Source organism: Leptonotus elevatus, chromosome 16 (genome assembly GCF_054856555.1).
Source record: "Leptonotus elevatus isolate MCC_2025b chromosome 16, RoL_Lele_1.0, whole genome shotgun sequence".
Taxonomy (NCBI): Eukaryota; Metazoa; Chordata; class Actinopteri; order Syngnathiformes; family Syngnathidae; genus Leptonotus; species Leptonotus elevatus.
In genome coordinates this window covers 7,104,671-7,129,858 of record NC_141254.1, presented here as the reverse complement: position 1 = coordinate 7,129,858, position 25,188 = coordinate 7,104,671, and the positions used below count along the sequence as shown (strand labels likewise).

General features: G+C 40.9%; 3 protein-coding genes across 7 annotated transcripts; 1 reads left to right on the top strand and 2 right to left on the bottom strand.

The window, feature by feature from the left end:
- Positions 1 to 33: 33 nt before the first annotated feature.
- Positions 34 to 17,147, bottom strand: LOC147160524 (dual specificity protein kinase CLK4-like). Of its 2 annotated transcripts, XM_086098091.1 has the most exons (15): positions 16,238 to 17,147; positions 15,732 to 16,015; positions 6,489 to 6,639; positions 3,945 to 4,030; positions 3,770 to 3,861; positions 3,441 to 3,564; positions 3,299 to 3,365; positions 3,050 to 3,163; positions 1,983 to 2,149; positions 1,663 to 1,757; positions 1,461 to 1,590; positions 1,162 to 1,244; positions 918 to 997; positions 716 to 806; positions 34 to 642 (listed from the first exon to the last, which is right to left on the bottom strand). In XM_086098091.1, the coding sequence occupies exons 4-15, from the start codon at positions 3,979 to 3,981 to the stop codon at positions 490 to 492; spliced, it is 1,233 nt and encodes a 410-aa protein (XP_085954217.1). In that variant the 5' UTR covers positions 3,982 to 4,030; positions 6,489 to 6,639; positions 15,732 to 16,015; positions 16,238 to 17,147; the 3' UTR covers positions 34 to 489. The 2 variants fall into 2 exon arrangements, with proteins under 2 accessions (XP_085954217.1, XP_085954219.1); XM_086098093.1 differs by lacking the exons at positions 6,489 to 6,639; positions 15,732 to 16,015; positions 16,238 to 17,147 and having other exon boundaries at positions 3,945 to 4,243.
- Positions 12,729 to 17,351, top strand: LOC147160523 (rho GTPase-activating protein 24-like). Of its 2 annotated transcripts, none has more exons than XM_086098098.1 (10): positions 12,729 to 12,902; positions 13,249 to 13,362; positions 13,976 to 14,183; positions 14,277 to 14,409; positions 14,485 to 14,558; positions 14,778 to 14,899; positions 14,973 to 15,182; positions 15,719 to 16,027; positions 16,247 to 16,841; positions 17,008 to 17,351. In XM_086098098.1, the coding sequence occupies exons 1-10, from the start codon at positions 12,851 to 12,853 to the stop codon at positions 17,267 to 17,269; spliced, it is 2,079 nt and encodes a 692-aa protein (XP_085954224.1). In that variant the 5' UTR covers positions 12,729 to 12,850; the 3' UTR covers positions 17,270 to 17,351. The 2 variants fall into 2 exon arrangements, with proteins under 2 accessions (XP_085954224.1, XP_085954223.1); XM_086098097.1 differs by having other exon boundaries at positions 14,973 to 15,189; positions 15,747 to 16,027.
- Positions 17,352 to 17,815: 464 nt separating this feature from the next.
- On the bottom strand, positions 17,816 to 24,818 carry LOC147160522 (putative monooxygenase p33MONOX). 3 transcript variants are annotated; one of them, XM_086098094.1, is made up of 9 exons: positions 24,651 to 24,818; positions 24,028 to 24,211; positions 23,858 to 23,919; positions 23,540 to 23,715; positions 22,723 to 22,837; positions 22,107 to 22,234; positions 20,527 to 20,630; positions 20,279 to 20,451; positions 17,816 to 19,507 (listed from the first exon to the last, which is right to left on the bottom strand). In XM_086098094.1, exons 3-9 carry the CDS (start codon positions 23,880 to 23,882, stop codon positions 19,287 to 19,289), a joined length of 942 nt encoding a protein of 313 aa, XP_085954220.1. In that variant the 5' UTR covers positions 23,883 to 23,919; positions 24,028 to 24,211; positions 24,651 to 24,818; the 3' UTR covers positions 17,816 to 19,286. The 3 variants fall into 3 exon arrangements, with proteins under 3 accessions (XP_085954220.1, XP_085954221.1, XP_085954222.1); XM_086098095.1 differs by having other exon boundaries at positions 17,816 to 19,504; XM_086098096.1 differs by having other exon boundaries at positions 20,279 to 20,448.
- Between the last annotated feature and the right edge of the window lie 370 nt (positions 24,819 to 25,188).

The window sequence follows — 25,188 nt, the reverse complement described above, 5'->3', positions numbered from 1 at the left end:
ATGCTATTGTCATTTGCTAACAGGAATGCTTGCCATTGTGACAAAATTCAGTTCAACAATCAAGAAACCCAAAACGCAGCAGGTTGAGGTAGAATGTATTTCTATATACAGTCAACCCTTGTCGAGTTTACAAATCGGCACTTGCAAACTTGCCTACTACCGACAATTTTTTTTTGTAGGACATAACAAACACTATGTGCTCAGAAACACACCTATCAGTGCCATACGACATATTTATTTTTGTTTTAATGGTGCCCAGACATCTATAGTGTTTACATCAAATTGTATTGTTTGGCCTATTAAAAAAAAAATCTCTCTCTCTCTCTATATATATATATATCGATCTATATATCTATATCTCTCTATATATATCTATATCTATATCTATATATATCCATCATTAGCAAGTTTTTGCTATTTGTAGCTGGCCTTGGTCCCTCAACCAAATAGCGGTTGTTCACTGTACTGTATACAGCATGTGTGTGTATGTTAGCTTCGCCTTAGCTTCTCCATTCTGGCCGGTTCGAAAAACGGGTGCCAAAGCGCCTCCTCCAGGGTGATGCGTCGGCCCACGTCGTACTCCAACATACAGGCCAGAAGGTCCAACAGCTGCCGCTCGTCCTCGCTGCGTCTCAGCAAGCTCTGCCAAAACACACCAAGACGACATCACTTCCTGTCTGACTTCCTGTCGTGCTTTCCTGTGTTTCCAGCGCACCTTGAGAGGCTTGCAGTGTTTCCGTACGTATTTGCCCGAAGAGCTGTGCTCGTCCCAGTCCAGTCGGCCGTTGAGGACATAGTGTTGCTTCCTAAACACAATACAGCACAGCAGTCGCGGATTCACCAGTTAAGAACTTTTGCCACTTTGTGACAACTTGCTGCCAAGGAACCATGTTGAGGAGCTTTGTTTAGACCGGTACCTGGTTTGTTTCAGCATGTGTGGCGGGATAGGCCCCAGGATTTTCTCCATCATGGCTAGATGTTCTTTGCTGTCATGAGTCTGGAGCAACATACATGAAGAACCAGCTCTTTGGATATTTTGTGGAGTTAGCTAGTAGAGCATTAACTGCGAGTGCCTTGTTTAGTGCCACATATTCTCACTCCGCCCAGAAAACTAGTTCAATGTGAACCATTTGGAACCCGCTGTAGTGTGTGTGCTTATACCGCGAATAGCGTCTGTCCGAGGTAGTACTCCAGGAGAACGCAGGCCAAACTCCAAACGTCGCAAGACTGATTCCAGCCTAGGTCTGACCACACGTGTTTAAATTATGAGCAATATTTGAAAAAGGAGCAGAACAATATCTATTGAAATAAAGCATGAAATCATAATGCAATTTATTTTAAAACCTTTTTTTTTTTTTACAATGCATTGTTTATGAATATTTTAGAGTGCTATTCATAAATTATTATTATTTGTTTTTTGGAGGAGGGGGTGGCCCCAACCAGCTGTTTGTGTTCATTACCGAGTATGATTTCCGGAGCTCGATAGTGGCGCGTGGACACCAGGGATTCGTGATGCTCATGGTCGAAAATAGCGGCGCCAAAGTCCACCACCTTTACATCCAAATTCTTCATCTTCCTCTCGTCGAGTTTCTAACACAAACAAACACTTCCAATTCAGGTCATATTTTGGAGTTTTAAGGGCAACTGTGGGGAGGCTTTTACCTTTCGGGGGTTGTACTCCGTGTCATAGTCTGAGCACACAAACAGGATGTTTTCCGGTTTCAGATCGGTGTGGGTCAGCTTATTGCGATGCAGGACTGGAAAATCACAAAAGAAAATGCCTTAAAAGGGGATGTATTAGGTGAAATTGACTTTTTACTAACCTATCTACAAATAATTGGGTCCCTAGATTGCCCGCCTATCCATCTCATGAGAAATCAAACATCCCCCCGCCTTTTCTGCATTGAGTTTTGATGGATGCATAGACCAGCAACCAGGTTCAACACATTGCTACGTTAGTTTTTTGCTAGTTCATCACTCACAGCTGACGGCTCGGAAGATCTGGAAAGCCATATGTCGAATTTGCTCCACGCTGAACGGCAGGAACTGGTTTTGCCGGAGGACCTCGTAGGTACTGAGTCCCAGGAGCTCGAAGACCAGACACATGTGGCCTTGGTGCTCAAACCAGTCCAACATCCGTACACATGCACTGGGAAGAAGACAAAGAAAATTTCCTGTTGGATATAGTTTTTACACCATGCACCACCTAAAAATACTTTGCTCTCCAAGTAACGTCAAAACTAACATCAAAAATAGGGAAGTCACTTCCCAGAAGTGAGTATTTTATTTGTACACTACTAAAAATGTCCTTTTTTGGTTGGTTCACAACTTACCATTGAAACAAATGTACCAGTAGCCTAGCTAGCTAAACGGTGGTGGCCATGTTGTCTGTTGGACTAATTTTAAGTGATTAGCATATTGACAATCTGATCCCTGGATTCACTAAGTGTAGCATTTCAATTTGTTTCTGAAGTTGTGGTATTCCTCAGAGCTCATTTCTAGAGCCATGTTTTTTTTTATGCTTCTTAGGTACAATCAAGTGTTTCTCAAAAACAAGACTGAGATTTTTAGCTAAAAAAAATATCATCACTTTCTTACAATAATGGCCTTAAGTATTTATTTTTCAGTAAACAAAAACACGCAACCGAATATTGATGATACTTAATAATCATTTTATAAGAAAAGGAAAAATTGTATAAATGAGTGATCTATTTAACTCAGAATGTAGCTGATTTAAGTGGAGGTGGCCAACATCCCGATGAGATATTTAAGGCAATTTTTGTTGTTGTCAAAATATGACTTAGGCTATTATTTTAAGATGATGATGATATTCATGTAAGCCACTGTAACATTATGCATATTTGGAACATTAACACTGTGCTTAAGAAAATTAGAAGAAAACTAAAATAATTATTCAAATAAAAGGTATTGCATGACCTAAATTAATGTTTAAAATCAAACCATTCTTAAAGATACAAAATGTTAAATACAACTGAACTGTAATTTGGAGTACTTTCATGTTTCACGAGAGGAAATTCAGTCAACTCACAATTTACCGTCGTCGTCCAATGTGTTGATCTCCTCCAAGACGGCGATCTCACACTTGGCTGCCTGATGGAAGCTTTTGATGTTGCGTACAATCTTCACTGCCACATGCGTGCCTCTGAAACAAATGTGCACACATTGCTGCTAATGGATGACAAACAACCCCCCCCCCCCTTTTTTTTTTACCAATATTGAATTAAGACACATTTTTAGCACAGACACAACTCAATTTTCAGATCAAAATGCAGCTTACTTGTCTCGGTCAATACACTCCACCACCTTTGCAAAGGCTCCCACTCCCAGTGTGGACAGCACCTCATCTGAAAAAGACAGGTAGACGTTCGTTTATTGACCGACTTTGAGGGACATGTGAGACAGAAAGAACAGAAACGTACACCGTTCCTTAATCACGAGGCCGACGCGGTAGACCAGGTGACCCTCCTCTTCATCGTAGTTGTCACTCCCGCCATCTTGACTCCTCTGAACCTCGTAGTCATCACTAAGGCGAGTGGACTCCAGCTGGGGCGAAGAAGAGCCAGAGTGCTCTATGGTTACTACAGCATGATTGACAACTTACAGCGGACATTTAATAAAAAAGTGACTTTTTAATTGCTTGTACAGGAAACCCCGGATATATCGTGGTTCATCCTGGATTTTCTTAAGCACGGCCGAAAAAGTTGTCAAAGGTACCACTGAATGTTTCTTATAAAAGAATATTACATACAGAGTTGTGAGTCTCTGTCGAGCTGTGTTGGTTGTCACTTCCACTGTTCTTCATGTCAACTTGGACCGAGTCTCTTTTGGCCTCGTTGTGGTCTACCGGAGAAGACGAATCATGGAGCAATTAGCAAAATCGGTACTCAAAATTCATGACTTTGACAAGATTAATGTAGAAATACCCAGCCAAGAACCAAAATCCTGGTCTTTCCTGCCCATGGCGCTGATACTTCAGAGTCGAGTCGCCCGCTTCAGCAAGACTTGACACCTGGATGGGTGAGAAAAACAAAGAATACGCTTTTTAAGATATTGAACCGTACCACTTCACAGTATTTTGACAAGAACATGTCACCGCCATGTCATTAAAACACGTGTGTACTCTTGTCCATGTCCAATGTTGGAAACAGCACATGCGGGATGTTGCAGCTTGTAACGCACGCCGTGAATCTGCCGGCATTCTGAGCTTGCTGCCTGGCCAAAAGGTGTCAACGACCCCTTCAAACACCGATTCCAGCATCTCTGTTTTCAAAGCTATACATAGCGAAGGAGCCCTGGGTTTTTTTCCCCCTCTCTCTCTCTCTCTCGCTCTTCTCTCGCTCTTCTCTCTCTCTCTCTCTCTCACTTGTGTCACTATGAGGCTTCCACACATTCCCGGACACCAAACTGTGATAGTCCCTTTGGGGAAATTAGGTCACGGGACATGGCAACAGTAGCAAAGAACATGCAATAAAAAACAACACATGTTGGATACCTGTGCTAGCATCATAAACTAACCAATAGCGCAAAATCAGCACCAAAAATATATACCTTATATTTCTTAATTCTATCAGGAACCTAATGGAAAAGCCAAATGTACTTTCTTTTAATAAAACTGAAAAAAAAATCATGGAGGGATTCACCGGTAATTCAGATTATTTGTAGTTAGCTAGTTAGCATATAGTCATTCACGGACTGTACCATTTTTGATGCTGCGACAGGAGAATACATCCATGAAGAATCAATTGAAAAAAAATATTAAAAAATAAAGATAATTATTTATTTTTTTAAATCAATTTGTCCATCCATTAGTTAGCTAGTAGGCTACGTTGTCTTCGTGGAGTTTATAGGTCGCAAAAAAATTGAGAAAATAATCACGATAATAAAAATGAAAAATGTTTTGACACACCATTTTTGTGTTTCTCTGTTAACTAACAGGCTACTTCCTAGTTGAGGATCATTCGACCAATGAGACAAAATAATTTTGCGTTTTTATAATTTGGCAATTTTGCACCAAAATCAAATGGGCTCTTTCTTGAAAAATTTGATAAATCACTAAACAAATAAGGTCAGCCATTTTTTTTCCATAATGGAGTTTTTTTTAAAAAGAGATCAAAAAAAGACCTTGTGCCTTTGAGCTTGGCACAAAATAATTCCTAATTTTGATTGGCTGTCATCTGTTTCCTGTTGCTTTTAGCCACTGTTAAATAATTCCTAAATGACCTTTAAGCTGTGTTGATGCCATCTTGACAACATGGTGGGTGTCTCTCCGCAAGCATACGATTTTACTCATGTGGGTCAAGGCCAAGGTTACATCCCGCCACCCCCTCAATAAACCCACTTCCACAAATAGCAGAGATGCCATTGGCAAGCAGGGGGCCCTCTCATGCACCTCTCTCTCACCCTCGATGTGACATCTTACTCATCTTTTCGTTGCCTCGTGTCCACATCACGTCCAAATTCAGACCGGGTAAAGAAGATAATGGGTAAAACTATATATAAAATTCTATGAATTGTTACTTTTAAAATGTAGGCTATTTAAGCAAATATTTTCCAGGTGTAATTTTGATGAGAAGTCTATCGGCTTTTATGTTTGACGCCAATAATGTGATTCCGAAATCAATAGCGCACATACGGTGTCAGTGGCTGCAGTGCCAGACTGTAAATCAGCGACGAGGAAGACTCTTAACGCTTGTCAACATGCAGGATTGTTGTCACTCACTTAAGAGCCTGAAAGTCTCAAAGGCTGCTGCCAGGGTGCTGTAGAGTGTAGCGAGCATCACACTTTTCTTCAGTAAATTCTGAACTGTAACACGTACCTCAGGCTTCAGTTATAGGCACCCTGTAATTCTTCAAAGAATTTTGAGATATATATATATATATATACAGAATGTTAACCACAGCTGTGGAGATGGAAACATTTACATTCTTACTCTTTTTTTCTTTAGTCATTTTATTAAAATATTTAAGTTTTTTTGTGTTGTCAGGTCAACAAGGTTTGAGTCAAGTCTTGGTCTTAGAGAGGGATTGGCTTAGAATTGATAACATCTCTGTTTTCAACCAATGCAGGTGAATGATTTTGATGGCTGACCTTTGAGATGTTATTCCAAAATTTTAAAAAAAAATCTAACATTATTGCATTTAAAATTTTACCTATTTTTAGTTCATATTTAAATGTGTAAAACAATATTTTAGAATTAATTTTAGCAAATGTTCCAGAACATTCATAAAAAAATACAAATCAGTTCTATTTCATATGTTCGGAATTATAATCTAATATTTGCTAATTGTAACTATGGATAAATCCCAGATTTAGTCCCATTAAAACGAATTCAACAAATTGTCAATAAAAAGCTATCATATATTACTATCTCCTACTTTGTTCAATAAAAGAATAGGCTAAGAATTCAAATTACAAAATTCGTTTTTTGCCTTTCATTACACCCAAAAAATAAATAAAATGTCCTCACCTTAATACAACAAATGTTGAATAAAAGCTGCTCTGTTGTGTGTGATGTTCTCTGCTGGCTGGTTGCTCTTCGTGCTCTCCTGCTGCTTTGTTTTTGACTCCACTCCTCTCCCTCCCACAAGGTGGAACGTGAGTGCCGAATGCCACGCGGCCTACCAAAAAAGGGGGTACGGAATTGGCGTGACCAGTGCAATAAAACACGATGTTCTTCCAAAAAGCAACACGTTGGACATTCCCTCGAAACATCTCAGTGGTGTTAAAAGTCAAAGCCAGCTGCAGTGAAACGAGACACGGGTCGTAAGGTGGCGGGTGGTGGGTGACGGGGCGGAAACACCGCTGCCTCCGACCCTGATGGTGACCCAGCACGAGCTCCTCTTTCAAAAAAAACAAACATGGCCTTTCTAATTTTACTAGCAGATAATGGTTTTGTGATGTAAAGGTACACTGCATTTCACGATGCGTTACGGCTCGCGTGGTGTTGTTGGACATGTCAAATGTCAAGATGTGTCATTCATTTAATGACAAACACCAAAAATAATCAAGAATCACATTCGTACAAATTGATCGTGTCATGCTATCAGTAAATACTGTACATTTTCCACCATAGTGGAAAATGTTTGTGTTTGTTACCTTTCTGGTAGCTTCACAACTTAACATGTGAAGCAAACATACTGTAGTTTATGAATAAAAAAAGTTTTAACGTTTTATTTTTTTATTTTTTTTTATTTTTTAATAATGACAAAGTAATTTTTTCCGATTTTTCAGGAAACACATTTTTTTACCTTTTGCATCATGAGAAGATAGATGATTTAAGCAACAACAAAAAAATAATTAGGCAATTATTTTAAGAGAGTGACTGTATGGAGAAACTGGATTTAGTAAATATTGTTTTTCACTTAGTTTCTGAAGCGCCGCCGTTCCACAGGGTTTCTTTCTAGAGTTGTGGTTTTGAAATAAAAATCACTGTTACAGTACAATCAAATTAAAGCTGCAATGGATTGTTTTGAAGTTTCTATCAAAAGTGGTGACATTACAGAAGAGGATTAGGGCCAATGAAGAGAGAGAAAAAAAGTTTGGCAGGATTCTGACTTTATTCTCAGAATTCTCACTTTAATCACAGAATTTGGACTTTAAAGTGAGAATTCCCACTTTAAAGTCAGAATTCTGCCTTTAATCTTTCTGTTTTCACTTAAACAAACTAAAGTTAATATTCTGAGAATAAAGTGAGAATCCTGCCAAACGTTTCTCTCTCTTATCACTGGCCCTAATCCTCTTTTCATATGACATAACCCAAAAAAAAAAAGTTGGAACACAGTACTTAAAAAAGACTATTATGACAGGTGGTGTTCCTCAGGGCTCATTTCTAGAGGCATTGTTTTTTTTATCTGTTGTTGTAGTGGCTACACAGTCAAGCTAAAGCTGTAAAGGGTTGGCTTGAAATTCCAACACACAGACTGCACAAGTTCACTGTTATGCTAACCATGCTAAAGCTAAAGTGCAAGCACAAATTACAGGGTTTGGTTTATGAGTGAGCTCAGTTCCTACGGTGGTGACGTAACCTGAATGTTTATGCAAATCACAAGGAGGCATAATCCATTTCTTAACCTACGCTAACACAGTAGTAAAGTCAGAATTACAGTAAATAATCGGGGTGTTAGAAAAAATCGATTCGGCAATATATCGCGATATTACAGTGCGCAATTCTCGAATCGATTCGATATGCGGTTGAATCGATTTTTAAACATTAATTTTGTATGGGAATATTCAACAAAACGTCTTACTTAGGGTTAGGATTCACACATTAAGCATGAAAGAATGTTATATTAATGGAACATTAAGTCTTAATATTTTATTTCAGTGCTGTTCAAACATGAAACAGACTGCAACCTGTTTGTTAAATGCAGTGGCTCAGTTATAAGCCTGAATTTTCAGATAACTAAATACATTTTCATACAAATCTTACAGTGTACATGTACAAGTTTATTGATTAGTATTTTCTAAATTTCAGTTAAAAAAATAATTGCAATAATTAATTTATAGATTTGTATCGGGATTAATCGGTATCGAATCGAATTGTGACCTATGAATCGTGATACGAATCGAATCGCCAGGTACTAGGTAATTCACACCCCCTAGTAAATAATAAAAGGAGACAAGTTGTGGTGAGGTGGTGTTCCTTTTATTAAATAGCTTTTATTAAATGCATTTGTCTTGTTTTAGGAAATACATGGCCAAATAATATACTACTAAAAAAATAATTCCAATATAGGCAACATTCTGTTCTAAATCATAATTGGGGGGCAAAAAAAAAAAAAAAAAGATATGTTTGCAACAATTTGTTAAATATCAACTATGTGGCTAGCTACTTATCAGTGCATCGCCCCAAAACAAACAACTTAGCAATGTCCCTCTTTCTTAATTGATGCAAGTCAACACCTATCTTTAGTTTTAGCGCCAAGCGAGCAAAGCAACAGCACCTCATCTAAAAGTCAGGCTAAAATTAACATAACAACACCATTGGCTGCACGCAATCCCAACACTGGCCAGACAGCGGAACAATTTCCAGCAGCTGCCTCACGTTCTTGCGGTGACCCACCGGTGGTGGGAGGGAACCGTTTGTTATTAGATAGGGTAATTATGATGGTTGCATAACAGGCTGAGCCGAGGGAACACGTTGACACATGAAATCCCACCTTCATGACGTAAATTGAGTCACGTATCATGTTAATAAAATTGTGAATAAAAATCACACCGACCATATGCAAGCATGCAAGTTCCTCTCTTAAATGTATAGTAAGTTAAAAATATATAAATGCAGTATTTTTTATAGTATCTCAAATATGTAGTGAAATCATATTGCAATACGGTCTTACCTTTTACGTTATTTTTCCAACAATATCAATGGTTTAATGATACAGTGATATATTTCACAACAATATTTATGTTTATATCAATTGTATCACAATATTGTCATGATTTAACAACAAATATCTTACTAACGATATCAATAGCATTGTGATACGGCCTTGTATTTCATCATACTAATGCCACACGGTGATAGCTTTTACGATAATTTGTCAACAGTTGGATCGGTAAATGACAATAATATTTCACAATATTTGCCAACACCATCAATAATATCTAAATACAGTGGTAATTTCTCAATATAAACTAGATTGCCACTAGTCTTGTATTTTTCAAAATAAGTAGTTAGAAGTAGTAGTAATATTTTTCATCTAAAGTGAGATCTCATCAGCAAGAGGTTCAATCTGTTAAAAAGCGTTTTTTTAGGCAGAAGCAAAACTATATCGCAGAAAAAAATAAAATAAAGTTATATTTAAAAAATATATTTAAAAAATGATAAAAATGAGCCGTCTTCCATCATCGAATCTCTAAGTAAAAATAATAATTAACAATAATACATTTTATTTGAAGCGCCTTTCAGGACACTCAAGGTCGCTGTAAAAAAAACAAAAAAAACACCACAAAAAACCAAGTAAAGTAAGTAGTAGTAAAAACAATATTTGCGGCACGTTTTCCCGTGCATCATTCATTCATTCAATTAGTGAGAGGAGGTGCTTCAATATTTCATTCATTGAAAAGCTTGTTACTCAGGCAAACACAGAGTTATGTCGTCGTCATGGAAGTAGTCAGTGCCGCTCGTATCCACGGACAGCTGTTAAAGCTCTCGGCCGGGATTAGAAGTCCGGGACACTATCGATCAGGCAGATATATAGTCGGCCGTTAATATCAATTGGCCTGCTCCGAAGCTAAACACCGATCCTCGGGAGCTGCCTTTAACGTCCTCGTCCAGTGTGTTGTCACATGTACATTCTGCTTTTGTACCCGTAGCACTTGAAAGCAAATATTGCATTTTTTTAAACCTGGAAATCCATCTTGTTGTGTTCCTCAGGGATCCTGTCAAGAGCCACTGTTCTTTTGTTCTACTCCCACTTTACCTCAAACTATTTTTATTAAAATTGTTACTATTAGATTTATTTTTTTAATTCTTTGGTCGAAATACACAAAGGATAAAAAATGATTACTTTTTATCTCATAAAATGCAGGGTACTTTTGTTGTTTGTTGCTTTTTGTTAGCATGTTGGGCTATATTCTTGAGAACAAAGGTAACAGCTACATTGGGGTGCAGTAATTCCCTCTATGGGGTACATTAGATTGCATCTTGCAGTGTTCCTCAGTGTTCGAGTTCTTAAATGCAATTGATAGGCAACCAGTCCAGGGTACACCTCTCACCCAAAGCCAACTGGGTTAGGCCGATAGAAAAGAAATGGTTGAAAGGGTCTTCAATGCCAGCATTTCCAATACAAAGATCTAAAATGGGTCTCCGGGGATTTTTTTTATCAGGTTGCCAATTATCAGAGTAGCCACACATTTTGGTACTGCCGGCAGTTAGAACATCAGGGCAACAAGTCAGAAGGAATAAAAATATATCGAGCTGAAGCCAAGAGAGAGCTTTTTACAGTGAGTTCAAAAGTTGACAGGGACAACCAGTCTCTCTCGCTTTAATGTGAATCATTATGACAGTGTGTTTGTGTGTGTGTGTGTGTGTGTGTGTGTGTGTAGTGCTGCAGACCATATCTCAGCAGCAGAATCAGAGCCAGATCATCTCTCTCTCTACATCCTTCTCTCTCTGCTGTGATTACTGGAGTAAAAGAGCGCTGCGTCGCAGAGAACCAATTTTCCTAATGCACTGGCACACATACACGCAGCACCACGTTATTGATGAGGTAAATGGGGAGGGGGCGACACAGGGCCACACGTAGTGCTGGGAAATGGAGAGAGAGAGCGAGAGAGGGAGGATAGTAGAAGGACAAGCTGGACAAAGAGAGGGACAAGCCGGACAAGGAAGGAGGAAAAAAGGGGGGACGGGATGGAGGCGAGAGGGAAAAAGACCGCCAGATGTTCTAGGATGGAACAGGACATCCAGTTAAACTGAGGGAATGTTGAAAGGGGGTTCCTTTAGAAACCAGTTTTTTTACGAGGGTACAAGAAAGAAAAATGTGTGACAACTTCCAACACGGACGGAATAATGCCGCTTTTGTGGTTTCGTCCGCTTGAAGTACCCAAAAGACAGACAGACAAGAAATGGGCTTACAAAGTCCCCCCAAGGAGTTTCGTCTACTGTGGGATTTACCCTTTAACTGGAGCAGCCAGACACTGAAGGAGAGAAGGTTACACAAGGAGGAATCAGCACAACCAAGAATGAAAACGCTAGTTTGAGGAGGATACCACTGATGGAAGATGCTGGTTTCTTTGAAAAGATTCCGTTTTTAGGACAAGGAGAAATTGGCTTGTGAGGTCCAGCCACCAAAAAGACCGGCACTTAAAATTTTCCATTCTCAACTTGGGGATTCCCATCTCTAGGAACATCCCTCAACACACATCCTGCAGAAGAGCGTGGAAACGCCTCCTTAAAAGGTGAAACATCTACAAGGAACCAAGACTGGAGACTGAGTCATCAGTTACTGTCAGACCCTGTAAAAGTATTTTAGGTTAGAAGACCACAGTAGCATTTTGCAAGATTCTAGAACTACCAGGATCATCTCTAGAAGAACATGGACAAGTTTAAGCATCCACAAGGAAACAAAACTGGAGGTTTGATCTCTTCTAAAACTTAAATTCATCCATGTCTTTCTATACCACCTAACCTGCCCTCGGGCGTTCTACTTTCCATGCTAAACTTGATGATTTCCACAGCAGAATATCATCCTGCATCCAAATATCTGTCTCTGCTAGTTACCGCCGGGTACCCTGAGATTCTGCAGCAAGATCTTAAAATCCCAAAACCGAACACTCTCACATCACAGTCATACATCCTGCGGTTCTAGAACCACCAGGATCATCTCTTGGAGAACATGGAAACAGGGGTTCAAGGTTAAACACCTGGTTCTAAGGAGCCTAGATTTAAGGTTTAGTATCTTCTGCAATGTCCTGTTATCTCCTTGGGCTCGTTTCCAAGACCATACAATCCTCCAGTGTCTGCTTGGTTTTTCCTGTTCAGCTGTAGCTCAGATGAACGGTCACAAAACAGTCACTCAAATGTGGCATTGAGGTGGTGTAGAAAAGTCTGTGTGAACCACACTACGTCTTTTCCCGGACCACCAATGCAAATGGAGCAGGACACACAAGGAGCTACACAATTGATCAAAAAATGATAACAGCCCAGATTGGAATTTGTTCATCTGGGATGAAAGTTCCACTAAGGATGAGGAGTGCATACAGCCAGAGGTGGCACACTTTATAACAACTTTATTTTAAAATCAGATCAACTTTGCATTTGAGCATCTATAATCACTGTTACCGCGGCAACCGGCAAGCGAGGGAGAGCGGGAGCGCTGCAGCATGGGACTCAGCTGCTTCAAGTCCTGGAAACATGACAGAGCAGGCCTCAAAGGTGACTCACACACACAAACAATATATATTAATCCCACCAGATTATGTGTGTCCTTGAGGTCAAATGATGACTTCAGGGCTTTCAAAATTCTCTCAAGTAGCTATTGTAAGTCAATGAATACTGTTTTGACAATAATTGAGATGGTTGGAGCCTCGGCCTCCTGTGATTTTATCTTGCATTGACATAATCTAATTTCCTCTTTAGCTCATTAAGTAGCCTCTGCTCTGCCGCTGATCTTGGCTAGTCTTGAGAAAAAGATCTCACATAATCTTGATTTGCTAAACACTTGGGATGGGACCCTTTACAGCCAAAACCATAAAAAGAATGTCTGGATTGGTGTGCGCAGGGAACAGAGACGTGTTGGCCAGCCCGGGCTCGTATTTCTTCCTGTCCAACAGCGCCGGCCAGGGGGACGAGTGGCTGAAAAGCCTCAACAAGGGCGTCTGGATCCCCTTCACAGGTAAACAAAATGAGCCTTTTGGGATGCTTGTTTTTATTCTATAACTTGTACTGAATGTGTTTCACAGTCACATTGCTAAGCAACTTTTATTGGCCTCAAAACATGGGGACGGCCAGTCCTGCCAAAGATCAGTAAATCCGGGTCAGTCTTTCTATGCGACAACACCACCCACTCACGAAAGCTGTGCAGTGGTAATTATGAGTGACCCGGTGTATGCATTTTCCGAGATATTAGCCTTCACATGGCCGATTTTTGTTTTGTTACAACCCTTTAAAAAAAAACGATTATTTTGCCATACCATAAATAAGTGTATTTCTTAATGGGACAGTGTTTAAGATAAAGCATGAAACAGTCCCACGAACTGGCTGTGTGACCACCACATTTGCACAGATTTCTAAAGAACGATGCCTTTGTTGTTCTTTCAAGAGTCATGCGGGAAATTGCAGAGTGAAAGAGTAAAACAGCTAAACTAATTCACAGCCAGCCCAGTTTAAAAATGATCTTTGACGATCATAGCCGTCAATGGCACTGAATGACAGAAGTCAGGTGTCTCCTGTTATGTATCTTACTATCTCTACCACACAGACACAATTTATTTGTGACTCCTGCTTAGGGGTTTTCGGTCAGCGTCTAGAGGAGACGGTGCTGTACGAGCGTCGTTACGGCGTACGCTCGGTTCCCCTCGTGGTGGAACAATGCGTGGCCTACATACGGGAACGGGGCCTCCAGGAGGTGGGCTTGTTTCGCCAACCAGGACGGGCCAGCTTGGTGAAGGAGCTTCAAGAGGCGTTTGACGCCGGGGAAAGGCCCTCCTTCGACAGGTCCGGACAGTAAGCCTTCAACTTTTTTGAAGTTTGAAATCCCGTCAAGTCAATTCAATGAGGAATTTTAAACCAAGCTTGATCCGTTTGCAGTAACACAGATGTCCACACAGTGGCATCACTGCTAAAGCTCTACTTACGACAGCTGCCAGAGCCTTTGGTTCCTTTCAGCCATTATCAGGACTTCCTGCTCAGTGGCCAAAAGCTTTCTAGTGACCGCACGCAGGTGATGTACTACTAAAAGATATGAAGAAGAGTGAGGAAAGTAAAACACTACAAACGCTCTTAATTTTTTTCACAGGGTTTGGGGGAGTTGCGGAATCTTCTTCAGGAGCTACCAGTGGCCAATTTCAACCTTCTCAAGTTTATATGCCAGTAAGACCCACAGAATAAATACACAATACTAGCATCTACTAGATACAATCTATGAATCCTTCTGGTTCAGGGTGGCACAAGATTTAATTCAATGAACATAACCATCTTCATTTTCTTGGCATTCACTTTCTTAGACCCATGGTTAGAAGACGTCTCATAACTCGTAATACTCAAAGTCAAGGTGCCACTGTACTGAATCCTTGCTTTGTCTTTGCACAGGTTTCTCAACGAGGTCCAGAGTCACTCAAATGGGAACAAGATGAGCTGTCAGAACTTGGCCACAGTCTTTGGACCAAACATTCTCAGAGCCAAAGCGGAGGACCCAGAAAGCATCATGGGAGGTAGATACCGACTCACAAGGTTCGCGTGGTTAGCTTTTAACGTCAGAAAGACCTTTGAAGGATTGTGTTCCAGGTGCAGCACTAGTCCAGGTGCTGATGTTGGAGCTGATCAGGGAACACCAGTCCCTTTTTTCTAGAGTCTCTGTACCGGTTACTGCACATGCAGCCAGAGAGTTTCACGCGTCGCCTGGTGCTCTCAGGCGACCGCATCTGCACCAGCCCCCCTGCCTTCGCCAGATGTCGCTGCCGCTTATTGCGGAGCGATGCCGAGAGCCGAGACAGAGTACCAGGTACCTTCTGGATTTCTGACTGAATCCACTCTACCAACTATAGGTGGAAAATGTACTTATACTAAAACCCAGTGGATTTAGAACAGAGCCCTGAGGAACATTGCAACTTCAGAAACTAAGCAAAATACTTTGTTTGTTGAATGCACTGGACAAAGTTCTAATACCTAATTATTCATTGCAGACTTTTCAACTTTTTTACAATCGTGGCTACTAACATCAGCAACTAGCTAAGCTATGTTTGATTTAATGCTGAGAACCAACCTGAGTGAACTACTAGGTGGCGAAGTTAGGTAGTACATTTATTCCTTCGTGGAAAAAGACTCTTATGAAAGCCAAAGCACTGATTTAAAAAATGTTCCAGTCCAGATCCTAACTGTAAAAAAAATACAAGTTAAACTGTCACCAAGTCACGAAGATCTCAATCAACCAAGAGAGTGACTGCGGTTTAGTATTTCACCCCTCTCTGTTTACGTCGTGTCATCATCCGCAGTGGTTGAAAGAAGTAACACATCCATTATGACAAAAGTAGAAAGTACAGATACCTGTTGTTTTTGCAGCTCTATCCCCTCAGCTGCAGCAATGTCAGAGGTAACCTCAGACCACAAGCAATTCCTGGGCCATCGCTACACTTCGTCCCATCCGGAAAATTGCTTCTTCCCGCTACCCTCCTCAAGTCAGCCCCTCCAGAATCACCACGAAGAGAGAACAAGAGATCAACACCAGCGCCTAGCTAGTTTTGGATCACCCTCCGCAAATGTCCCCAGCTGTGCGGAGCCTAGATCTGGGCACATGGGCTGGATGGAAGTCTGGACCAGTCTTGGAGAAGCTGACGACAGAGGTGGGAAAAGTAATCTCACTCTTGAGTAGAAGTATGGATACTTGTATTAAAAAAAATTACTTTGGGAAAAGCTGAAGTACTGATTCAATAAGTACCGATTCATTTTCAAATGTAGGGAGTGAAAGTAAAAAATCATCAGAGAAATCATACTCAAGTGAATTGAAAATCTACTTAAATTTAGTAACCAAGTATTTGTACTTTACTACTCACCACTGGCAGGCGGGGACCTGTGGAGTTCCAGTGCCACTCAGATTGCAGTGGCAGAAGGTGAGGGTCCCGAAGCGGCCAGTGGAGGCAGCAGTGAGGTGCAGGAAGACAGCAGCCCATCCGATTATGACAACCTCAACATGGCGCCTTCCGGTCAGACCATGGAGGACGTCGCCGGTGAACATGTCAACCCCAATGATGAGGAAAACTCCGGTGAAGAAACAGAGGAGGCGTGGCAGACAGTGGACGACTCTTCATCATGGTCCTCCTGTGAGGTTTTACCTCTGGACAAGGATCCTGTGGTTCGGGTTAGCCTTGACGTGACACCAATGAGATCTCCCTCAAGTCAAGCAGCAGAAGATGACGAACACCTTGATGGTGATACAGAAAGCGACTTTAACGGAAGACACCATTTGAACACCCCGACTTCCGGCTCGATTCTGAGCCCCCTCAGCACCGGGAGCTCAGAGGTGTTCCTGCCGTCTGGTCCTGCAGAACATTCACCCCCCGAGCTTCAGTCACAGCCCGATGATGCTGAGCCGCTCCTGGCCGAACTTCGACAGCAGATGGCCCAGCAGAGGACAGAATACCAGGCCAGGATACACAGGTAAACAGAAATACAAGTCTCTTGTTCCGTTTGATATCCACAACTTCCGAAAAACCAAAGTAAACCAAATGTTACCACTCGCTTGGTGTTAAAAGCAAACCCATCCAAACTGATCAACATAACAAATGTTAATATTCACCAGAACCTTCTTGGACTCTCGCCACAGGTTGGAGCGCTGCAACGACACCCTCGAGCGGCAGGTGGCAGCGCTGCGAGACCGCCTCGAGCGGCAGAGGCGCAGCCAGAGCGCTGCCGAGATCAGGATCCGTCAAGTGGAGCGCGCCAGGGCTGCTGCCGACCGCCGGAACTTCACACTGCAGGCGGACATGGAGCTGTTTTTCCGGACGTACGGAAAGATCAGAAAACAGGAACGGCGGGATGAGGATAATGATAGAAGAGAAAAGAGGGAGCGCGTATTAAGCCTGTGAGGATGGAGGGAAAGATGAAGAATGAATCATTCGGATGATGGATTTACATTTTATCGCGGTTCTCCAAATTACAGCTTTTATATGCCAAACAACACACAGCAAGTCTGCGTTCATTTGCATGAGTGAACTTTTACAATAAAGGACAAAAATACAAGCTTTAGTCCCTTTTATCTGAGCTTTTTGTTGACTTTAACAACATAATTTCTTGCACTTCATGAACGGACCAACACCTAAAGAACAATATCCTTCCCTGTACACTTAATTTCCGATGACCAAATCCTACCTCGCCAGCATATTTTCACAGGAAAGGCAAAACACGTTTTTTGGGTAATGAGAATGTGACATTTATTCTCTAATTCAGTCAGAAATAACCATGTGCAGAAACTATAAATCACAACAAATAAAAAAAGACACATTTTGAGACATACATCAGTCCATTTAGAGGGTTGGATCAACATACGCCACATGGGTCACAATATATACAGCCTGCAAGGACATTTTCTTTGGGCCTGCCATGCATTTCTAAAAACAAATCAAACGGATGCGTTAGATGTGTCTGTGTTTTAATTTCTTCTAAATTTCCAAGGAGTGTTATATTTATATTTTCCGTTGGGCCCTTGGAGAACATGGCCACCCTTCTTAGACACAGACAAGAAGTCCTCTAATATTCACAGCGGCTGTTATTTTTTTCTTTTGAAGAGAAGGGAACACCTCAGCAAAGTAACAGCAACACCACTTAGTCCACTTAATAAAAATAAAAGTGCAATAAAAAAACAACAAAAAAGTGCAACTAAAGGTGGGGAAAAATACAATCTTCGCATAGGACAACCATTTTAACAATAGCTACGATCACGCCGTGTTGCTTTTAGGCATTTTTGACGACTTCAAAAACAGTAAACAGACTTCAATCATGTATTCACTACACTAGAATAATAAACTAAATAACAAAGAGGCAAGAAAAAAAGTAGAAAAGTGGAATATTTCAGCGAGAGCGTGTCAACCACTTTCCTGAGACCACCTTTTTGTTACTTCCGTATACTTCATGAACATCTTATGGAATCATTAAGCACAACATTATGGTTCGTATAAAGTGCAATTTAAGGACGGGCTTCTTCAGTAATTTGAAAGGATCATGGCAATAATACAGAGAGTCACTCTTTCACAAGTGACAATTTGCAGAGGTTAATAGTTTCAGTTGCATATACTTCGCTATATCAGAGCTAGGCAAACCTCCAGTGCACAGGGGCAGGATGAGGTTAAAAAAAGAAATGTTGAAATTAAAAAAATGCTAAATATTTTGATAATGGACAGAAATCGTGCCTATTTTTATTGTATTATTTATCATTGAATTAAATTAATTAGCCTAGCACTTAAATGTTAAAAATCATAATGTATATACATTCTCATCTTCATTTATTTGTATTCTTTACAATAAACCAATTGTTTATTCAGATAAATGAAATACAAAAAATAAAAACTACAATGTAACCAATTTTAGGTTATAAAAATGTTAACTCAATGAATTTAATTAATTAATGCAACAAATATTACCGGACTTTTATTTTGCCCATCACTGCTTTATAGTGACTAATATAATCAAAGTATGTTTTTATATGTTAGAATTGCCTAGGGATGTTATGTTCCCTTCAGATTATATGGCTACACAGATTAAAGTGACGGTAGCTCATTTCCTAATGCCAATTACGATACGATTAGATATGACTATGGACTAGAAGCCCCCATAGTCTGACTGGTGACAGTATCACTCTGCCAACGCCACTCTGTTCACGAAGAGCAGTTTTACTGTATTTTGGTCTTATTACACAGTGGTAAACTCCTCTGTGCTTGTGAGCAACTTTAAAATGCCACAAAAAACAATCACAGATTGCGTTCTTAATGATAAATTCCACCGTACATGAGAGGTGCCATTTTGAGACGGAAGTTAGCGGCCCGAACGTTAAGGGGGAACCGTGTGACCTCGTCGTGGCCAATTGGGTAACAGGACGGGTTCTGACGTCTAGAAGCCGGAGGGCGTCAAGATGTTCATGTCGCGCGGCTTGAGCTTGTGTGGGCGAGTGCCCTGCCGCCGCCGGTCCACCGTTGGGATCTCCATCTTGGGCGGGGCAGCCGCCTTTTGGGCGTCAGGGCCATCGGCCAACCGGGCGGCCGCCTGTGACTTCATGACTTCTGCGGCGCTGGGCTTGTGGACGCCGCGGTACGCCTGCAGAGCAAAGCCTGCTGGGGAATAGAAAGAAAAAAAAGCAAAGAGGAGAGTAAACTCACTTGTGTGAAACCATTGAGGCACCTCACATTCACAAACATGCAAGTGTTACTTGAAACAGTGGGCAACAAGCCACATGCTGCTTCACCTAGTCTCAAGAAAAAGACTGACAGATCTGATGGCATGGAGCAGCCTGCTTTAAAACAATAGATAAATAAAGGCGTACTCTTAAGTCACCTACCCAAAGTCATGCAGCGACAAAAGGCTTCAACGTCTTCCCGGCACGTCGAGTCTCACTCCTCCAACTGCTTGGAGCTCGGCGTGAAATTGATCCGCATCCGTTTGCTTTTTATACGCAGCCATCCAGAATGGCCACCGGTCTGAAGGTCGTCCTTTCACTCATTAACCCAAACCCCCGCTTTTGTTTGCGTTTTAATTTTGCTTTTCAAACACGTGAGCCCCGTCACTCGAGTTATTCGTAAAGATATGGTTGTTTACACGGCGACTTGAAACCTTGCTGAACGAGCCACATGCTGCTTCACCAAGTCTAACAGCAGCTCTGTGGTTATTTATGACGCAATAAAGACGCCTTTACAACAACACAGTATTATGGAGTGGATGTGACATCTGTAAAACTGAGATTAACACTGGAGTTTAATTGATATTCTACTACTGTAAGTGGCTAAAATTACCTTTATTGGGACTAATACCACCTAATTTACAGCAGATGTCTTTATATAAACACACTTTAGACACACTCGACACTTTGTTTACACAGCCGTGTTTACCTGGCGTTGAGGGATCGGTGCCCAGATCGGAGGTGGACTTGTGCACGGGCGGCCGTGGCCCAAACACGCTCCAGCGCTCCAGCACGCCTCCTCCTCCGTCGCCACCTACCAGATCCACGCTGCTGTTGGAGGAGCTCACGCTGACGTCCGAACTGGTGCTGCTGAACCAGCTTCTAAACAAAACAAAACAACAAATGTGAGCAGGGCTGGTTATAGACTAGCCCGGGATGTCGTTTTTTTTGGCCTACCTGCGCTGCTGTTTTGGGGAGGTGTGCGGCGTGGTGGATGGCGTCGACTGGGCAGACGAGTTTTGGCACTCCTCCCGGGCCTCCATGCTCTGGATCTGCATTTTCTACACCACAACGAAAATGTCATAAAAATAATGTTACTTTAAACACAAGAAGGTCCTACTACTACAGAATACAATTATTCATATAACACAAAAGTATTAGTGCTCCTACGACAAGAAATTCTGACATTTAAATTGCAAGTAAACACAGTCGGAATTTTACGAGAGCCTGCATAAGAATTAGGTTGTAATATTCCAATATTTTTTTTTATATTATGGGAATATTGTTGTAGTATAAAAAAAACAAAAAACAAGATGTAATATTAAAAGAAAACAGCTCTAATATTGCAACAAAAATGCTACAAAAATAATCAGCACTATTAACAAAATAAAGTTGTAATGTTATTTAAGATAATAAAGTTGTAAATAATAATAGGCCTACTATGTCTGAATTCTACGAGAACAAAAATACAAATTATTGTGTAAAGATAATGTTAGGATATTACAAAAATAAAGTTGTACCCTCACAGTTAAAAGTTGTAATATAACAAGAATATAGTTACAACATGCAATACTACAAAAGTGGAAATATTATTATTAAAAAGTTGGAATACAGTATTACAAAAAAAAGTAGTATAACAAAAACAATGTCATAATATTACACTAAAAAAATGTCAATATTACAATACAAAAGTGTAAATGTAAAATAACGTGAAAGAAATAATGACACAAAAACTTGATGAAATAAGGAGAGCTAAAGAGTATTTGATATGTATATTTATATCTGACTGGTTAACTTCTGCTTATACAAGTACTTACAGTCATGAACGAAATTATTGGCACCCCTGGAATTTTTCCAGAGAATGCACAATTTCTCCCAGAAATTCTTGCAATTACAAATGTTTTAGGTGTCACCGTGTTTGTCTTTGATGTGTATTGGGAAAACGCAAAAAAGCTGAAGAAAAAAAGCCAAAATTGATACAAATTTTACACAGAATGCAAAAAATGGGCTGGACAAAATTGTTGGCACCCTCAACTCAATATTTGGTTGCTAGTTTATGCTGGCAATAAGAACGGCAGATACGCATTCCACAAGACGAGTCAAGTCATCCGTTGCGTCGCTCTTGGGAAAAACTTCAAAATAAAAGTGTCCCTTGGCATTGCGCTCCAAATATTACTCGGTATGGAAAGGTTTATTTTGAAGTTGGCCTTCTCTCTGCATTGGCGGTGTTTTTGCCAGACGTGTCAAATATTCCCCACAATGTAAACTGTTTATTTTGCTGGATTTGTCATTGTGCATTGTTTCAATACTAGTCCTACTCTGCCTCTGATTGGCTAGTCGCTAGTGGCTCTTACGCCGTAATACTTTAAGCCCTGGCGAATAAAGACTTTATGAGTTTGTAGTCTGTGTAACAAATTCCATATATAATCATGGTGGTGATTTTATTGAGTAGGTGTGTGTGTGTGTGTGTGTGTGTGTGTGTGTGTGTGTGTGTGTGTGTGTGTGTGTGTGTGTGTGTGTGTGTGTGTGTGTGTTACCTGGAAGGATTCAGGCATGCGGTGGTGGTGTCTCGTCTCCTCTGCTGTGAGGCCTTTGTGTGGAGTGTAACTGGTGTCGGTGAGCCCCGCTTTCTGCTCAAACTTGTACATGCTATCATGAGTTTGCTCTGTGGGAAACAGATTAAAAATTGGATGTAAAATACTTCATATTTAAAGCAACACTAAGGAACTTTCAGTTCACGTTGATTAAGGACAAAAGCGGCATTGTTATGTCTGAAGGAAGACCGCATTTCCTATGAGGACAAGCGCATTGCATCGTTTTTTTTTTTGCTGACTCCAGCGAGTGAAATCCGGACCTATGTTGATCCTTGACTGTCCTTTCATCCGGGGTAGCTTTTGATGTATGCCATAAAGCAGTCAGCACATTTGTAGTTTTTTTTGTGGCAGTGTTCCTGCCACCCTCTTCAAAGTTGCTTAGTGCCAGTAAAAATTATACAGAACCCCCTCAGACCATGGCAAAAGTAACATAACATACAACTAGATTTAAGCCTATGTTTCATCAGAAGAGTTATGAAAATATTTTATTAAGGTTGAAAAGTTCCTTAGTGCTACTTTAAGTGCAAAAATATTTTTAAGTGTGACGTGGTTGCCGTACTGGTGATGAGAGAGTTGAGGATGAGGGAGGAAGCCTTGGTCTTCACCACACTTGTGGACCTGGCGGGGGCGCTATCGACCACGTTAGACTGACGCACTGCAACACCTTCGTCCTCCTGGTGGCAACACACATTCACCAAATGATTACAATAATAAAGACAGCTTTAAATGCAGCAGATTTCAAGGGGATCAAAGATTCGTTTTTAGTTTCCCCAACAACTTTCCAATGTGTTAAATTGTCCCAAAATAACGTAGCAGTAGCATGAGAAGGCAGTGATTAGTTATGTAAATAAAGTCGTAATTTTATGTGAATAAAGTTCATTAAAATGAAAAAATAGCAGTAATGTAACATTAAGTCTAAAAACGGTGTGACAATTATGCAATTATGTAAATAAAGTTGCAATTTTATCTAAATAAAATTACAAAATGAACAACAGCAGCTCATGCGTGAAGTGAAACTGACCATTGTTTTCCTTCTCGCGATACAGCGGCAACTAGCTGTGCAGGCTACTTTGCCAACATTACATTTATAGTGTGTTAAAGTCAAAAAGTGTAGTAGTAATTAATGCTGGGAAAGTCAATACTATTCTTACATTTTAAAATGATGTTTCAGTGAATGGTAACACTTCTTAAAGATTTTATAATATAACTTATTTTTTGTGTGCAATTATACTGTTTTGCGGGCCTCACACTCCAGCTCTATGCACACTTATGTTAATTCTCTATCTTAAGAAACTTTATCCTATCCTAGCAATCCTTCAAACTCTAAAATCTTATAAAGTAGAAGGGATTGGAGTGTTTCAGGTTTTGTGTCCCACCTCAGCCAGGTGGTTGAACTTCCTCTCGGGAACAACAGGGCGCCTCCAAAAATTGGTGATGTTGATGTCGTGCGGGGGCGTGGACATGGGCGCCTCCAGGTTGTCGTCGTAGCTTAGCGCCCGTCGGGTCATGCCGATGGGGAGCTTCATCCCGCCCATCCCGGAACCTTCGAGAGCTGCCAAGGCAATAGCGTTGTCATTTCATGCCCTTTGTTCATTAACTTAAACACCAGATTTAGCACTTTGAGATTTCGCTTGAAATGTAAACTGCATTACAAATAGAATGCATTACCATTATTATTATGATATCCAACTCACCTGGTAAGTCACCTGAACCAGACATGGTTTCTGTACTATTAAGAGCAAAGATTGATCAGCACCTGTGGGAACAGGAAATGTAAGAATGATATTGACACTGAAGCCCACATTATTGTGGGAATTTACGGTAAATACACGATTAGTGAAGAGTACTAAAACAGCAATTTAACCTGTGATTAGAGTGGCAGCAGAGAGCAGAAGCAGGCAGTGGTTGGGCTCATCACACCCGGCTGTGTTTATGTGCTGTGGACCGGGCTGATGGAGAGGCTGATGTTACATCAGGTCAGTCAGATGGACACAAGTACTCTGGTGGTGCATCATGAAAGAAGGAAGCCAGCCAGGCCTGAATAGGAACTGCACAAAAAGGCGATCCAATGTCAACAACGGCATTTTTTTGAAAGACCGTGACCAACAATTAAAGTACAACATGCCTCATAATAAACCTAGTTACATTTGCAAAAGGCTAAAGGTAGACGTCAGCAATTTTCAACGACATTCCCGTTTAAGGGTGTTTTCCTCGAAGGACACTAGCAAACTAGTTTTTTTAAGATGAACGACGGCTTGGGTGCATGTCATCGACGCCGAACTGAAGAGTGTCAGCTAAAACGTGACTTAAAAGCGTACAAGAACCTTTTAATCACCCTCGAAATTAAAATATGGTGGCGTTGTTCATCCGTGAAATGTTTGTACGCAGTTAGGCGCCGCAGATTGCGGAACCAAGTGATGCTCAAGGACAAACAGATGCGACATAATCGGCGGCTAAACCTCTCCTACGGGGGATTGTCTTTCTTACCGAAAACGGTGCCTTCGGGGCGTGTGGCTATAGTGTCCAGTGTGAACCTCCAACGACGAGTAAGCAGTTTGCGGAAAAGTTGAAATGCTCGACGGCCATTATGCTGATTTATTATGAAGCGATTTCTGGGAAGGATGGGCGACGTCATGACACGTCACGATCTCGCGAGAGTTTGTGGCTTTTGTTTTGGGATAAAGATCAATCTTACTGCTTGCAGCTAAACCAAATTTGACGTTCTTTAATTTTGTTTTAGTTTGCTTTGTTTACAGACTCTAACGCCAATACATCGTAAGGTCGCAACCACGTCCAAAAACTTTCTATTTTTAAGTGCGCGTAAGGTACGTCTGAACATTAGTGGCTCTTTGGCTACATCTAGTGGTCGACTAAGCAGTAGCACAGAATGACGTAATACATCTCCTATTGTTACATTCATGAGCCGAGCGGTGAACGTTTCCATGGCGACCACCGACCAGCGAACAAGATTTATGACTTATTGCCTAGTAAACAGCGTGAAAAGTGTTTGACTATCATATTCTTG

What these genes read in the sequence shown, in the direction of transcription:
- LOC147160524 (XM_086098091.1), bottom strand. Translation starts at nt 3,981, where the DNA reads ATGGGCAGGAAAGACCAGGATTTTGGTTCTTGGCTGG. An exon ending in GGATTTTGGTTCTTGGCTGG is followed by an intron (nt 3,862 to 3,944) that starts GTATTTCTACAT and finishes CTTCTCCGGTAG; the next exon opens with ACCACAACGAGGCCAAAAGA. An exon ending in CGGAGTACAACCCCCGAAAG is followed by an intron (nt 1,591 to 1,662) that starts GTAAAAGCCTCC and finishes TGTTTGTGTTAG; the next exon opens with AAACTCGACGAGAGGAAGAT.
- LOC147160523 (XM_086098098.1), top strand. Translation starts at nt 12,851, where the DNA reads ATGGGACTCAGCTGCTTCAAGTCCTGGAAACATGACAGAGCAGGCCTC. An exon ending in TTTCTAGTGACCGCACGCAG is followed by an intron (nt 14,410 to 14,484) that starts GTGATGTACTAC and finishes TTTTTTTCACAG; the next exon opens with GGTTTGGGGGAGTTGCGGAA. An exon ending in CTTCTCAAGTTTATATGCCA is followed by an intron (nt 14,559 to 14,777) that starts GTAAGACCCACA and finishes GTCTTTGCACAG; the next exon opens with GTTTCTCAACGAGGTCCAGA.
- LOC147160522 (XM_086098094.1), bottom strand. Translation starts at nt 23,882, where the DNA reads ATGTCTGGTTCAGGTGACTTACCAG. An exon ending in AGTTCAACCACCTGGCTGAG is followed by an intron (nt 22,838 to 23,539) that starts GTGGGACACAAA and finishes TGTTGCCACCAG; the next exon opens with GAGGACGAAGGTGTTGCAGT. An exon ending in CCTCAACTCTCTCATCACCA is followed by an intron (nt 22,235 to 22,722) that starts GTACGGCAACCA and finishes TGTTTCCCACAG; the next exon opens with AGCAAACTCATGATAGCATG.